Here is a 13598-nt window from a genome sequence, read left to right as displayed (position 1 = left end):
AAACACTTAACTGACTGAGCCACCCATGCACCCCAAGGTATACTTAATTCTGAGGGCTAACTAGAATATTGAGAAAAGAGTCAAACATTCAAGACTTAAATCACTGAGTTGTCACCTGGAAATGCTCTTTATTCATCGAGAATCACAGCTTTCATTGAGTCCAGATCCTATCATTTATATTTCATCCATTCACTTATTCAGTAGTTATTTATTGAGCACCTATGTGCCAGATGCTCTTCTAGGCATTTGAGATATATCAGAGAACATAATGAACAAAATCTCTGCCCTTAAAGAAAAAAAGAAAATGAAAAAATCAACAAAGAAAACCCCCAGCCTTAAGGAGTTTCTATTTCAGTGGGGACAGATAAAGAAACATCAGATGATGCTGAGTGATATGAATAGAAATAATGAAGGGTGAGGCACCTGGGTGGCTCAGCGGTTGAGCATTTGTCTTTGGCTCAGGTCATGATCCCAGGGTCCTGGGGTCGAGTCGTGCCTTGGGTTCCCTGCATGGAGCCTGCTTCTCCCTCTGCCTATGTCTCTGCCTCTCCTGTATGTCTCTCATGAATAAATAAATAAAATCTTTAAAAAAGAAAGAATGAAGGGTTAGGAGTGGGACAGAGATGAGGGCTGGTATTTAAACAGAGGATCCAAAAAAGCCTCTTTTAAGGTGTTAGTATTTAAGAGGTTTGAATGAAATGAGAGACTTGGAGAGTGCATCACGTGGTTATCTGAGGGAAGAGCATCTAGGTGAAGTGGGAGCATATGCAAAGGTATGTCCTAGAAAAGCAAAAAAGGCCAGTGGGGCTGGAAGGAGGAGGGAGAGTGGTGACCCAGTGTCAGTGAGGGACTGGGGCTTTTTCTCTGAAGGAAGAGGACCAGTTAGGAGTCTGTTGTAATCCTTCAGATGAGAAATGTTGAGGGTGATAGCAGAGGAAGGGGTGAAAAATGGGTAGGTATTGGATATATTTTGAAAGCAGAATGGAGAGGACTTATTGACAGATTAAAGTGTAGGGTGAGAGAGATTGGGTGTGAGGTATGAGAAATCTTGGTGTTAGAATGCTAGTTAATTAACTTTTGAGGGCAAAGCCTTCCAAGTCCTCTTCAGGCCTTGTTCTTGTGTGTACAGACCATGTGACCTTGGAGGTTAAGTCAATAGGAATCACTAAAAATCTGATTACTAAGAATAGGAAGAAATGCATGGTGACCCTCCTGCCCCAGTTGAGTGTTATTTGGGAGAGGTTGCCAAGCTAAATAGTAGTTGTGGGAAAAAGAATAGATGCCTCTTTCTTTCTTTCTTTCTTTCTTTCTTTCTTTCTTTCTTTCTTTCTTTCTTTCTTTCTTTCTTCTTTCTTTCTTTCTTTCTTTTCTTTCTTCTTTCTTTCTTTTTCTTTCTTTTCTTTCTTTTTATTTCTTTCTTCTTCTTTTTTTTTTAAGATTTTACTTATTTATTCATGAGAGACACACAGAGAGAGAGGCAGAGACACAGGCAGAGGGAGAAGCAGGCTCCATGCAGGGAGCCCAATGTGGGAGTCGATCCCGGGACTCCAGGATCTCACCCTGAGCCAAAGGCAGGCGCTCAGGCGTCCCATAGATGCCCTTTCTAATGAACTATTTTCAGTTTGTCAAGGGGGAGGACTGTATCTAAAGGTGCAAGAACAGACTTTGATGGGGTCTTCAGAAGTTTCAGGACTGAGAACATATTGCAGGACCCAGGCTTAGGTTTTTCCTGTTTTTCTCCCCCCCCCCCCCGCCCCCTTCATTTCCCCAACCCCTCCTTGGCCCATCTTTCTAGCTACAGGAAGGTACAGTTTACTGTCGGTTCTCAAACTTCAGCAGGCATCGTGCCTGTGAAAACTCAGATTGCTGGGCCCCACTCCTGGAGTTTCTAATTGGGGTGCAGGGTGTGTGCGCGCAGGTGCGCACGTACGCGTGTGTAGACGGGTCACAGAGGGGGTGCGGGGGCTGCAATTTTTTTGCATTTCTAACAACTTCTTAGGCGGTTCTTGAGGACGGCTGTTGCTTATCCCCGAGGGCGTGCAAAGCAGCGGGGTCCTGAATTCCACCTCGTGGCTCGTCAGTGGGGAAGGTTCCAGCTCCCAGAGGTTGGCAGTCCCTAGGGGAATTGTCCACCTAGCCGAAGGTGTTTCTCGGCTGCCCGTGACCGGCGGGGAGGAGCCGCAAAGGCCGGCAAGGCGACGGCAGGAGCGGGTCTTTCCAGGCTGGACACCCCGCCCCCGCCCCCGAGCTCCCCAGGGGAGCGAGGGCGGGAAGACAGCCCCCGGGCCGGCCCACAGATCCTCAGAGGGCGCGGGCCTGGAGGAGGCGCCCCAGAAGGCGGCGCCTCGCGGAGGAAGTTTCTCCTCTAACTGCAGAGCGGGGTGCGCCGTGGCCGCGACCTCGGGAGCTGTCGGCGCCGCCGGGGGGCACCGCCCGCACCGCCGCCATGGGCGGCTCGGCCTCCAGCCTGCTGGACGAGGGCAAGTGCACCTACATCCGAGGTACGCGGGGGCTTCCCGCCCGGGCCCGCACCGCCGCGCCCACCCGGCCCCCGGGGGCGCGTCGCGCGGGCGCTTCCACCTGCGGCGGCCACCTGCGGGCGCGGGGACCGCGGGGCCCCCTTCCTCCGCCGCCGCCGGGGCCCGGGCCGGGGATGCTCGGGGAGGTGCGGCCGCGCGCCCGCGGGAGGCAGGTGCAGGCGGCGGGGAGGGGGCGCGGGACCCTCGGGGTCGCGGCAGGTGCGGGCCCGGGGTCGCCTCGCGCTCCCTCCGTTCCGAGCTCTCCCTGGACCTGCCTCGAGGGGAGCCGCGGGGATATCCCTGGTTGCTGGAGACTTCCCGGGGGATTCCCGGCCTCTAAAGCAGAATTTCCCTGCCGGTAAGGTTGGCCTGGTTTTGCAAAACGACGCGTCGGCCAGAGCTTCACTGGAACTTTCGGATGGCTTGTGGGATGATTTCATCAGAAGCAGAAAGGACCGTGTCATGAAGCTCCCAGGTTGTACGGTTCCTTTTCCCTTCCCGGAGATGGGGGCAAGGCAAAAGAGGAACATTGGCGTATTCCGTTAACAGTTGCTAAAGTTATAGATGGAGACAAACTCATTTGGGGAGACTTCCAGAGATACGGTGACTCACTACAGGCAGGAAGAAAAAAAAAAAAAAACCCAACAAACTGAATTGAAACTGCAGAAAATCATGACTCTATCTCCTGGGTGTACTTGGCCCTGGTCCCTTCCTCCCTGGCAACCTTGTCCGCAACCACTACCTAACATTGGGTTATCTTACGAATTTGGTAATTTTCTATTTTTAGAAATACCTTCTAAACTACGTATTGAGCTCTAAGTTTTACCCCAATTCTGTAAAGAAATGGTTAAGTTCATCCTGTTTAGGTTCTTCTCTTTCTGGTCCCTGAACCTTTCCTACAAGGAAAGCATTTATTTAGTGTCCTTATTCCATATTTGTTTTCAGTTTAAAACCATTTTCAAAGGATATCAAATCAGGGCACTTGAGAGCAACATAATTGACTTTCCAGATTCTTCCTCCTGCTCTGGTGCTTCTGGAGGTAGAGGATCATCAACAACCCATTGTCAGGGGATAAAACTTGGACAGGTATTCTTTTGCTGTCGTTTATTTAAAATGGGAGAAAGATGGATGACTTATTTATATTAGCAACACAGCTAAACTAAGGCCGCCTTGAGTCTTACAAATTTGGCTATGTGCTCGTTGTAAGGAACGGAAAAAACTGTAGTAGGACATAGTCAGAAGGGGTTTGCATTCAGTTATTTGCAAAGTATGGTTATGCCATTTATTTTAGAAGACTTTATTTCACCACGAAGCTTAAAAACACCTAACGTTGAATCGTGGCCATCTACGGTAATAATTGAAAGTCCAGCAATGTAAGGGATTCATGTTTTTGAAGACTTCATGGTCATGACAGTTGTTGCTGCTGCTGCAAGCACTGTATTCATGTGAAGAGAAAATATGTTAGCTTTTATTTTATTGGGAAATTAAATGATTGTACATACGAAAGTATGAGATGGCTAGTGCACAAGAAAGACTTGTAACGGATATGCTCTGAATGAATAAAACTATTGCAGATTGGATAACAGTCATTACATCCACAAGTCTTGTTCAATTTTTATCTTCTTATTCTTTGGGAGAGCACTTTCAAGGTATGTAGAGGCAGAGGGAAAAGAAGAGTTAAAGTTAGAATACCTCCAGAGAAACTGAGACGTTGCCTCATTTGAGAATACTAGTCTTGCCAAAAGAGAAAAGAGCATTGGAAAAATGCATGGCGTTCTGAATTGTTACTGCATGAGCACATGAAGGTCATGGGGCTGTGATTTCCTGATGGTTTTGAAGCCCCAGATCCCTGAAAAAAAAAAATCATCCTGTCTTCTCCACTTTGCCCATCATTTAGCCCATGCATCTTCTCAAGTTCTGATCTAATTGTAAACAGAACAATTGAAAATATGACAGTAAAGTTTAGATACAATTTTATGACCTGTTTCTCATAAAGTGGCTGCCAGTAAACTGTTAGAGATTTGAAAGCTCCTAGAGCTGATTCAAGAACTTTCCTTCAAGCTTGATAAACTTTGCTAACATATGGAGAATAACTAGTCAGTATATTTGGAGTGAGTTTTGTTGGCTTAATCTTGTATGTGTTAAAGCAGCTGTACTTCTGGCATGCTAATGAGTCTGAATCAGCTTTTACTTTTAGACAAATCATTTAACAGCTGCAGTTTAGTTTGTGTGCATCAAAACTTGTATTAATAGGGATGTTCGTCACATGGCTGTTTCAAAAATACATTATTTTTTAGGATTTAGTAAATTTCTGGGTAAAAGGATATCAGAAGTATTAAGGAGTTACTTCATTTCTAAAGATGCTTTGAAAATTACTCCCACACTCATGTTTCTTACCACAGAATACATTTTTAGTATTGCTTCTAGAAAATTTCAGTGACTTCACTTGATCAAGATGTTTCAACTCATAAATAATAGTAAGACCTCCTTCTAATCAAATGAACAGTGTCATCTGTTAACCTTCAGTGATGCTTTTAGCACTGACTTAAAAGGGTCTTTTTTTTAATGAGAAGGAAAGCTCATATAATCCAGTCATTGGTGACCAATTTAGGGTACTTTTCTCTATATGCCATGTTTTCTTTTACTTTCTAAACTTCGCTATGCAAACAGGTCAACTCTAGTTTTAAAACATACCATGTCTTCCTGTTTGAGCAAGAATTGTCTTACCTTTTTAAAATTGCCATTGCGGGGGATCCCTGGGTGGTTCAGTGGTTTCGCGCCTGCCTTTGGCCCAGGGCGTGATCCTGGAGTCCCGGGATCAAGTCCCACGTCAGGCTCCCGGCATGGAGCCTGCTTCTCCCTCTGCCTGTGTCTCTGCCTCTCTCTCTCTCTCTGTCTATCATAAATAAATAAAGATAAATCTTTAAAATTGCCATTGGGTTGTTCATAATGAATCAAAAGAAAAATGAACCTGACAACTGCCCTACAGAAGTCCTGTGGAATGTCAGAAAAGTACTGGGAAATCAGAGCTACAACTGAGAATGGTGGCATTCACAGATCTGGTGGGGGCTGGTGGACTCCTCTAGGCCCAGGAACAGCAAGTAGCAGGAAAACAGTCTTTTTCTAGATTTATTATTGCATACTTTTGTCAGACTTTTCCTGTGAGGGCCTGGTGGCTTCCAATGAAATGCTTGTCAGTGATCTGATGATTATAAAGTAGGAAAGGAGTTTCAGCTTAAAAACAACATGTATTGGGACGCCTGGGTGGCTCAGTGGTTGAGTGCCTGTCTTCACGCCGAGGGCATGATCCCGGAGTCCAGGGATCGAGTCCCGCATCGAGCTCCCTGCATGGAACCTGTTTCTCTCTCTGCCTAGGTCTCTTGTGAATAAATAAATAAAATCTTAAAAAAAAAAAAAAAAAAAGTGTTGGGACGCCTGGGTGGCTCAGCGGTTGAGCATCTGCCTTTGGCTCAAGGTGTGATCCCCAGTCTGGGGATCGAGTCTCACATCGGGGTCCCTGCTTGCTTGCTTCTCCCTCTATGTCTCTGCCTCTCTCTTGTCTCTCATGAATAAATAAATATAGTCTTTAAAAAAAAAACCCAACGTGTATTTCTCTTAGGGAGATTTTCTCATATTTATACTGTAAGGGTTAACTTAGGTGGCTGTCTATGAAATTTATGCTGATAACAGTATCTGGAGTGACACATCTCCATGGACAAGGTGAATGGAAGATAGGTATTGACTGCAAACTGTACATGTTTGCAGTCCACTTAATCTAGATGTGTATTATTACACATGTTGGTTTATTCTTTAGTCAGAATTTGTAGGTAGGGGATGGACATAAGAATTGATCTGATTTATAAGGATTTATAAGGATTATTATGACGAAGTGATGTGAGAGTACAATTTCTCTGGCTAGAAATGACAGTTTATTGTAATGGGAAGTTAGGATATGAAGTGTGGTAGGCACAGTTGGGTGTCAACTCAACTTCCTCTCCCCATTCCTCTTTCAAACAGAACCCCAATTTTATTTCAGTATTGAAAATACTCTGTGGAAAAAAAAAAAAAAAAGAAAATACTCTGTGTAAGTCCTATGATTCGGAGAAGCTCACCCCACGTATGGCCTTTGAGGGGTGTCTGCTGATTGGTCTATGCCTATCATGGTGGTGTGTTCTCCCTGCTGGCGATTATACAAGGCATGGGGTTGTGATTTAGTCTGGCCAGTGAGGCTTGAAGAGAAGTTTGCTAACTGCTCCTAAGAAAGTTTTCTTCCCTTTTTAAAGAAAAGAGACAAAGGGTAGAGACATATTCTTCTTCCCCTTCTTTTTTTGGATTTTGTGGCATCTGAATGTGATGCCTGGAACTACTGAGTAAGGAGGCAGCTAGCTCAAAGACATAGCCAACTTTGGAGCACTGCTTGGCCAACGTCAGAGAAGAGAAGCTGGAGCCCTGGCACACCTTGCTGATCACCTGCCTATCCTCCTACCTGGGGTACTCATGTTGTGTAATATACTAAGTCCTCTTTCAGTTGGGGTGGTAGAGAGTGCTAATTACCCGTTACCCCTCAATATCATTCTTCCCTGCTTTTAAAAAAGTTTTGTTCTTTGTTTTTTTTGTTTGTTTGTTTTGTTTTTGTTTTTGTTTTTTAGAGTATATGTGTGAGTTGGGGGAGGACAGACAGAGGGGCAGAGAGAGAATATTAGGCAGGTTCCACGCCCAGTATGGAGCCTGATGTAAGCCTTGATGGCACGACCCTGAGATCTCATTACCTGAGCTAAAATCAAGAGTTAGATGCTTCACTGACTGAGCCACCCAGGCATTCCTGACATGTGCTTTTAAGATGGAGTTCATGCAGGGCAGCCCTGGTGGCGCAGCAGTTTAGCACTGCCTGCAGCCTGGGGTGTGATCCCGGAGAACTGGGATTGGGTCCCACGTCGGGCTCCCTGCATGGAGCCTGCTTCTCCCTCTGCCTGTGTCTCTGTGTCTCTCATGAATAAATAAATAAAATCTTAAAAAAAAAAAAAAAGATGGAGTTCATGCAGAGTGAAGTAAGTGGACAGAAGGAGCTTAGGTTCCTGAAGACCTCACGTAGTAGAACCTCCATATCAGCATGAGCTTACTTAATAAGAGAAGAATAAAGTTCTCTTATTTAAGCCAGTGTTATCTGTGTTACTATTATCCACACACAAATCCTATTCTAATACAATTACCTTCTGTACTTATGCCCCAAAGTGTCATAACCAGCACACTAAGAGCTGCCATACTGAGTCCCCTTTAAGAAAAATTGATCAGGGACACCTGGGTGGGTCAGTAGTTGAGTGTCTGCCTTTGGCTCAGGGCATGATCCCGGGGTCCTGGGATCAAGTCCCGCATCAGGCTCCCCGTATGGAGCCTGCTTTTCCCTCTGCCTGTGTCTCTGCCTCTCTCTCTCTCTTTCTGTGTGTTTCTCATGAATAAATAGATAAAATATTTTTAAAAACTGATTAAAAGAAAATAGGAAGTGGGTAAAGATGAGGCCATTAGTGTCTGTTTTTGTTCTTAATTAATAGAAATGAATGCATTCTCCTGGGAAGTGAGGAATTGGAGCCCCTGGGTAGGAATAGGAGGGATGAGAGAAAGAAGGAGAGGACCCAGTGTAAATAATGCACAAATGTATATTGATCACATTATATTTTGATTAAAAATAATGCCAGTAAGCAGGCCAAACCACTGATGAAGGTAGCAGGAGTTTCTGATGAGGAAACCTATTGCCCATTGGTAATTTCTAGTGGCAATAGTCTTTGTAAATGGAAACCAAGACTTTGGGAATTTAGTGTGAATTGAGAGTTTCTTAGGATTATCAAAAATAAAGACATACTAGACTGAGACAAATAACATTTTCCCCTATGCTTATGGAAGAAACAGTGACCTTCCCTCCTGGGTTCCAGTTCATGTCTTGATGAACCTCTCATAGAGTCAGACTGAATCAAGATCTGGTCTCAATGAACCACTTCTTTTTTCTGTGGATTTTGGCTGTGAGAGGGCCACATCATCAGTGGTGCTTTTGTAATAATAATTACTAAAATGACAATAGTAGGGATCCCTGGGTGGCGCAGCGGTTTGGCGCCTGCCTTTGGCCCGGGGCGCGATCCTGGAGGCTCTGGGATCGAATCCCACGTCGGGCTCCCGGTGCATGGAGCCTGCTTCTCCCTCTGCCTGTGTCTCTGCCTCTCTCTCTCTCTCTCTGTGTAACTATCATGAATAAATAAATAAAATCTTAAAAAAAAAATAAAATAAAATAAAATAAAATGACAATAGTAATTCTTTTTATTATTCTATTTATTTTTGCTGGACTACTGAACTGATTGTAGTTTTACTCTATTGTAATCTTTGGGAAGATCTGAACTGGGTTCCCAGGTGGAAAATGCAACAGCAGAAGCTCAATTTGTAATAGTTTCTAATCCAATTAAAATAAATGTACTGTGAAAATTTTACAAAATATTCAGTGTGAATTATGGCAGTGAATTTTAATCTCCTAATCAGAAATTTTAATTTATTTGGTCAGTAAGGTGAGGTAACATCACCCTAAGAAAAAAGGTACATGCAGCAGTTTGCACTGGGAAATGGGAAATGAAGTCCGAAGTAAAGACAAAAGAATAAAAGAATGCAATTCAGATGCTACAGTCTTTTTAAAGCATTTTAGAAAAACAGGACATGAGAGCTAAAATTCTAACAGTTCCAAACTAAAGCATGCGCGCGCGCGCGCGCGCGCGCGCACAAAACCCCAAATGCAATACAGATTTTCTCCTTTGACACTGGAAAATTCATTTAAAAAAAGAGACTAGTAAGTTGCTGCCAGTAAGAAAATGCAGGCCAGCTTATAAAAGTGCTGCTGCTTCTCTTCTTTTTTTCTTTGGAATACATATTTTTTCTCACTTTAAGGAGGAAAGATTTAGAGATATGAAAGCAATTAATTCAGTTTTGCAAATTGCAAGCTCTGGGACCCAAAGAAATTTATATTTCCGTGCTTGAAGTGTGGATATTGATGTCTGTAGAATTAGAATATATTAGTAGTTTTAACTAGGAGCTCCTAAACGATTTTTGAAAAGTCCGTAGTCTGGAGGAAAAGTAAATGTCTCTATACCAAGCTATGTGGATTTTCTTTCTTCTTTTATTATATTTTTTAAGATTTTATTTATTTATTCATGAGAGATACAGAGAGAGAGAGAGGCAGAGGCATAGGCAGAGGGAGAAGCAGGCTCCATACAGAAGCCCAATGGGGGACTCGATCGATCCTGGGACTCTGGGATCACGCCTTGAGCCAAAGGCAGACACCCAACTGCTGAGCCACCCAGGCGTCCCTCTTTCTTCTTCTTCTTCTTCTTTTAAGATGTTATTTATTTATTCATGAGAGACAGAGAGAGAAAGATAGAGGCAGAGACACAGGCAGAAGGAGAAGCAGAGGGAGAAGCAGGCTCCATGCTGTGAGCATGACGTGGGACTAGATCCCGGGTCTCCAGGATCAGGCCCTGGGCTGAAGGCGGCGCTAAACCGCTGAGCCACCCGGGCTGCCCCACTCTTTCTTCTTTTTAAACTATTTTTATTTGGGCAGCCCCGGTGGCGCAGGGGTTTGGCGTCACCTGCAGCCCAGAGGGTGTGATCCTGGAGACCCAAGATCGAGACCCAAGATCGAGACCCAAGATCGAGACCCGTGTCGGGCTCCCTGCATGAAGCCTGCTTGTGTCTCTGCCCCCCACCCCGTCGCTCATAAATAAATAAATAAAATCTTTAAAAAAAACTTATTTTTATTTAACATAAAACACAGGTTCAGAAAAACACACAAAACAAATGTATAGCTTAGTGAATCACTATAACACAAATATCCTCATGGCCATCACCCAGGTCAAGAAGTGGAAAGAACTTCACTAACCATTTCAGAAACCTCCATGTACTCCATCCCAATCCTAAACTACTTTGTTTCTCCTACAATAGCCACTATTTTTAGATATCTATCCTGCCTAACAAATTACCCCCAGAAGATACTGGCTCTTAAAACAATGGTTTATTTACTCACAAATCTGTTATCTGTCCTGGGTTCAGCTGGTTCTACAGCTTCTATTTCACAGGTGGTCATTCCTGTGGCTACATTCAGCTGGTGGATTGGCTGGTAGCTAGACTCAAATGGGAAGGATTTCTGTCTCTCCAGGTGGCCTTTCTACGTGGTCTCTCCGAATGGGTATTGGGCTTTTAATTTTATTTCAATTTTTTTAAAGATTTTATTTATTTATTCATGAGAAACACAGAAAGAGAGGCAGAGACATAGGCACAGGGATCCTAATGCAGAACTCAACCCCAACCCTGGATCAGGACCTGAGCCAAAGGCAGACATTCAACCACTGAGCTACCCAGGTGCCCCTGGGCTTTTTAAATGATAAGTCAGGGTTTCTAAGAGTGCCAAGCTTCTAGAAGGCTCGGAAGGCTTAGGCCTGGAATGCCATGGGATTACCCTGCTATATTTTATTGGTTAAAGCAAGTCTTAAGTCCAGCCCAGATTCAAGAGGAGGGAACTGCACAAAGTGATGAGTATCATGAGTTGTGCTTCCATAGGGGTTACCACAACAAGCAACCATACCACTCATCCTAGACTTTGGAGTCATGACTTCCTTATGTTACCTTGTGCTTTTATCACCCATAAAGCATTTTAAAACCTTTTTAACTATCATTTCCCACTAAAGAAATCAAGGCTCCTTATAGATATTGTTTCTGGATGTATTTAATGGATAGAACTAGGAAAAAATATGTATTTTCTACATTTTATCCTGCCTTTGCTATGTGAACTATAATATGAGGTAACAAAACTAGAGATTTAAAAAATACCATTCTATGAATTTGTTATAGCTAATAGATGAAAACAAAATGACATAATTAGAATATCACCAATTTTCAACCCCTGGTGAATTCATGGGTCCCAGCAATGAGCATCAATGGCTACCAACATCATAAAAAGAGAATGAGATCTTACATGCCTCCAAATGAAGATCACGGCACAACCGATAGTCTTGACAAAAGTATTAATCCTGAATCTGATCAAGTTTTACTATCACTCTGTCACACAGTAACACAATTTTTGTAGTTGCTATCTGAATTCTCTAATTTTATTTCATGATTTTACAATGTTGAAGTATGTGACGATTATATTCTTTTCTTATTTACTCTTGTTCTACAAGTAAGTATAGCTTAATATATCTATCCTTACTTATATTGATATCTCTCTGGTGGTTGAGGCTCATTATCTAGTAGATGCCTTAAGAAGAGCTCATGGGAACATAAAGAAGTATATAGATAGACTAATTTAGTGCAGTGGTATCACTAAAGGTTTATCTTTCTACTCTCCATGCACTAGCTCTTCTTATGGTTAAAAGATGACTAGAGCAGCAAAACATATCCCATTAGGTAATTCAGTACCCCATGGGCTAAAAAGAGGACTATCTATTCCTTGAATCTCTTTATAAGAGCAAACTTTTCCCAGATGCCTTACCAGGAGACTCTGCCTTATATTCCACTGATCAGAAATTGGGTCACACATTCCTTCCTAAGCCATCATTGGCAAGTATATGGAATTACCATGATTTGGTTAAACTAATCCAGATTCATCCCTGGACTAGAGCCAAGGCCAAATTTCTTTGAAGCACATGGCTGTAGAAAGAATCTTGGATACCTGAACAAAATCAAGTTCAGTTATCAAGGAAGAAGCCTGAATGACTATTAGATAAATAGCCAACATTACAATTCATGAAAGGAATTAAAAGGATAAACAACATTACAAGTTTTGATGCCTATCATGAAGGGAATTAAGAGGGTACTGATGACAGAGGGTATCCCTGGGGTGGCTCAGCGGTTTAGTGCCTGCCTTTGGCCCAGAGCGTCATCCTGGAGTCCCAAGATTGAGTCCCACATCGGGCTCCCTGCATGGAGTCTGCTTCTCCCTCTCCTGTGTCTCTGCCCCTTTCTCCGTGCCTCTCATGAATAAATAAACAAAATCTTAAAAAAAAAAAAGAGGGTACTGATGGCAGTGATAAGGCAAGGAAATGAGATATACTTAAGATGTGGTGCTCAGGAAGATAATAAGTTGCTATCCATATGAAGAACCAGGAGAAGAATATTTTGAGTGGAGAGATCAGCATATAGAAAGAGAAGGAAAAAAAAAAGGAGAAGGAGAAGATGGCACTTGAAGGTACTGAAGAACAGGTAGTATAGCTGGAGTGTAGTGAGCAAGACGGAGAAGAGTTTGATGGGAGGGAATTCCTCAAAACATTTATTACCAACAGTCATATGATATGTTCATTCATTAATTTTGTATTACTTGCCCACCATTACCACAATGTTAACACCATTAAAGCAGAGCCGTTGTTTTGATTCACTGCTGTATTCTCAGCAAATAGATCAGCATCTGGTACATGGTTGACTATCAATAAGTATTTGCTTAATAAATAAATGAAAGGAGAAAAAAATAAAAAACTGCAATGAACAGCCTTAAAAATAAGAGAAGCATTGGGTTTGTAAAACAAGTTTAGGGTTCAATAAAGAAATGACAGTGGTAGATAAAAAATACCTCTTGGAAATTAAAAATATGAAGATCAGAATTTTAAAAAAATCCAATTGTTGCTTTGAAAAATAAAGTTGAGGGAATCTTGCAGAAAATAGAAAAGAAAGACCAAATGAAGGAAGATAGAAGAGACAATTAAAAAAAAGTTAAAGGGTCAATCCAAAAACTTTAATATGTGACTCACAGAAGTCCCACAAAATAGAGAACAAAGAAAATGGAGAAATTTACCAAGGAAATAATACAAGACCATTTTCTAGAACAGAAGATTGTGTTTCTTTGGATTTAGAGAGCCAAACGATTCCTGGAGCTCATCCAGAGCTGGGAATAGTTCATGTTTCCATCATCCAAAATAGGAAGAGGTTATAATACATAGGGCATTGTATAGAGTCTTCAGTAATAGCGAGCAGAAATTAGCCCTGCAAGACTGTTTTGGACCTGCTCTAATAATAAATATAAAAGCAAACCTCAGAAGAATCAAACTGATCTTAAGTAAT

General features: G+C 42.6%; 1 protein-coding gene across 3 annotated transcripts in view; it reads left to right on the top strand.

Annotated features, from left to right (window-relative positions):
* NIBAN1 (niban apoptosis regulator 1) overlaps window positions 1-13598 on the top strand; it is a 213365-nt gene that overhangs the window by 56592 nt on the left and 143175 nt on the right. The window contains exons 1-2 of one of the 3 annotated variants that reach the window (XM_038542293.1): window positions 2389-2501; window positions 2883-2994. The exons of 1 other annotated variant lie outside the window; for it this stretch is intronic. In XM_038542293.1, coding sequence (XP_038398221.1) covers window positions 2982-2994 — 13 coding nt within the window. In that variant the 5' untranslated portion in view covers window positions 2389-2501; window positions 2883-2981. Of the gene's footprint in view, window positions 1-2180; window positions 2502-2882; window positions 2995-13598 lie in introns of those variants that run through there. One more of the 3 variants, XM_038542294.1, reaches the window with a different exon arrangement.

Source organism: Canis lupus, chromosome 7, assembly GCF_011100685.1.
Source record: "Canis lupus familiaris isolate Mischka breed German Shepherd chromosome 7, alternate assembly UU_Cfam_GSD_1.0, whole genome shotgun sequence".
NCBI classification, from domain to species: domain Eukaryota; kingdom Metazoa; phylum Chordata; class Mammalia; order Carnivora; family Canidae; genus Canis; species Canis lupus.
This window is presented reverse-complemented; position numbering and strand designations above follow the sequence as displayed.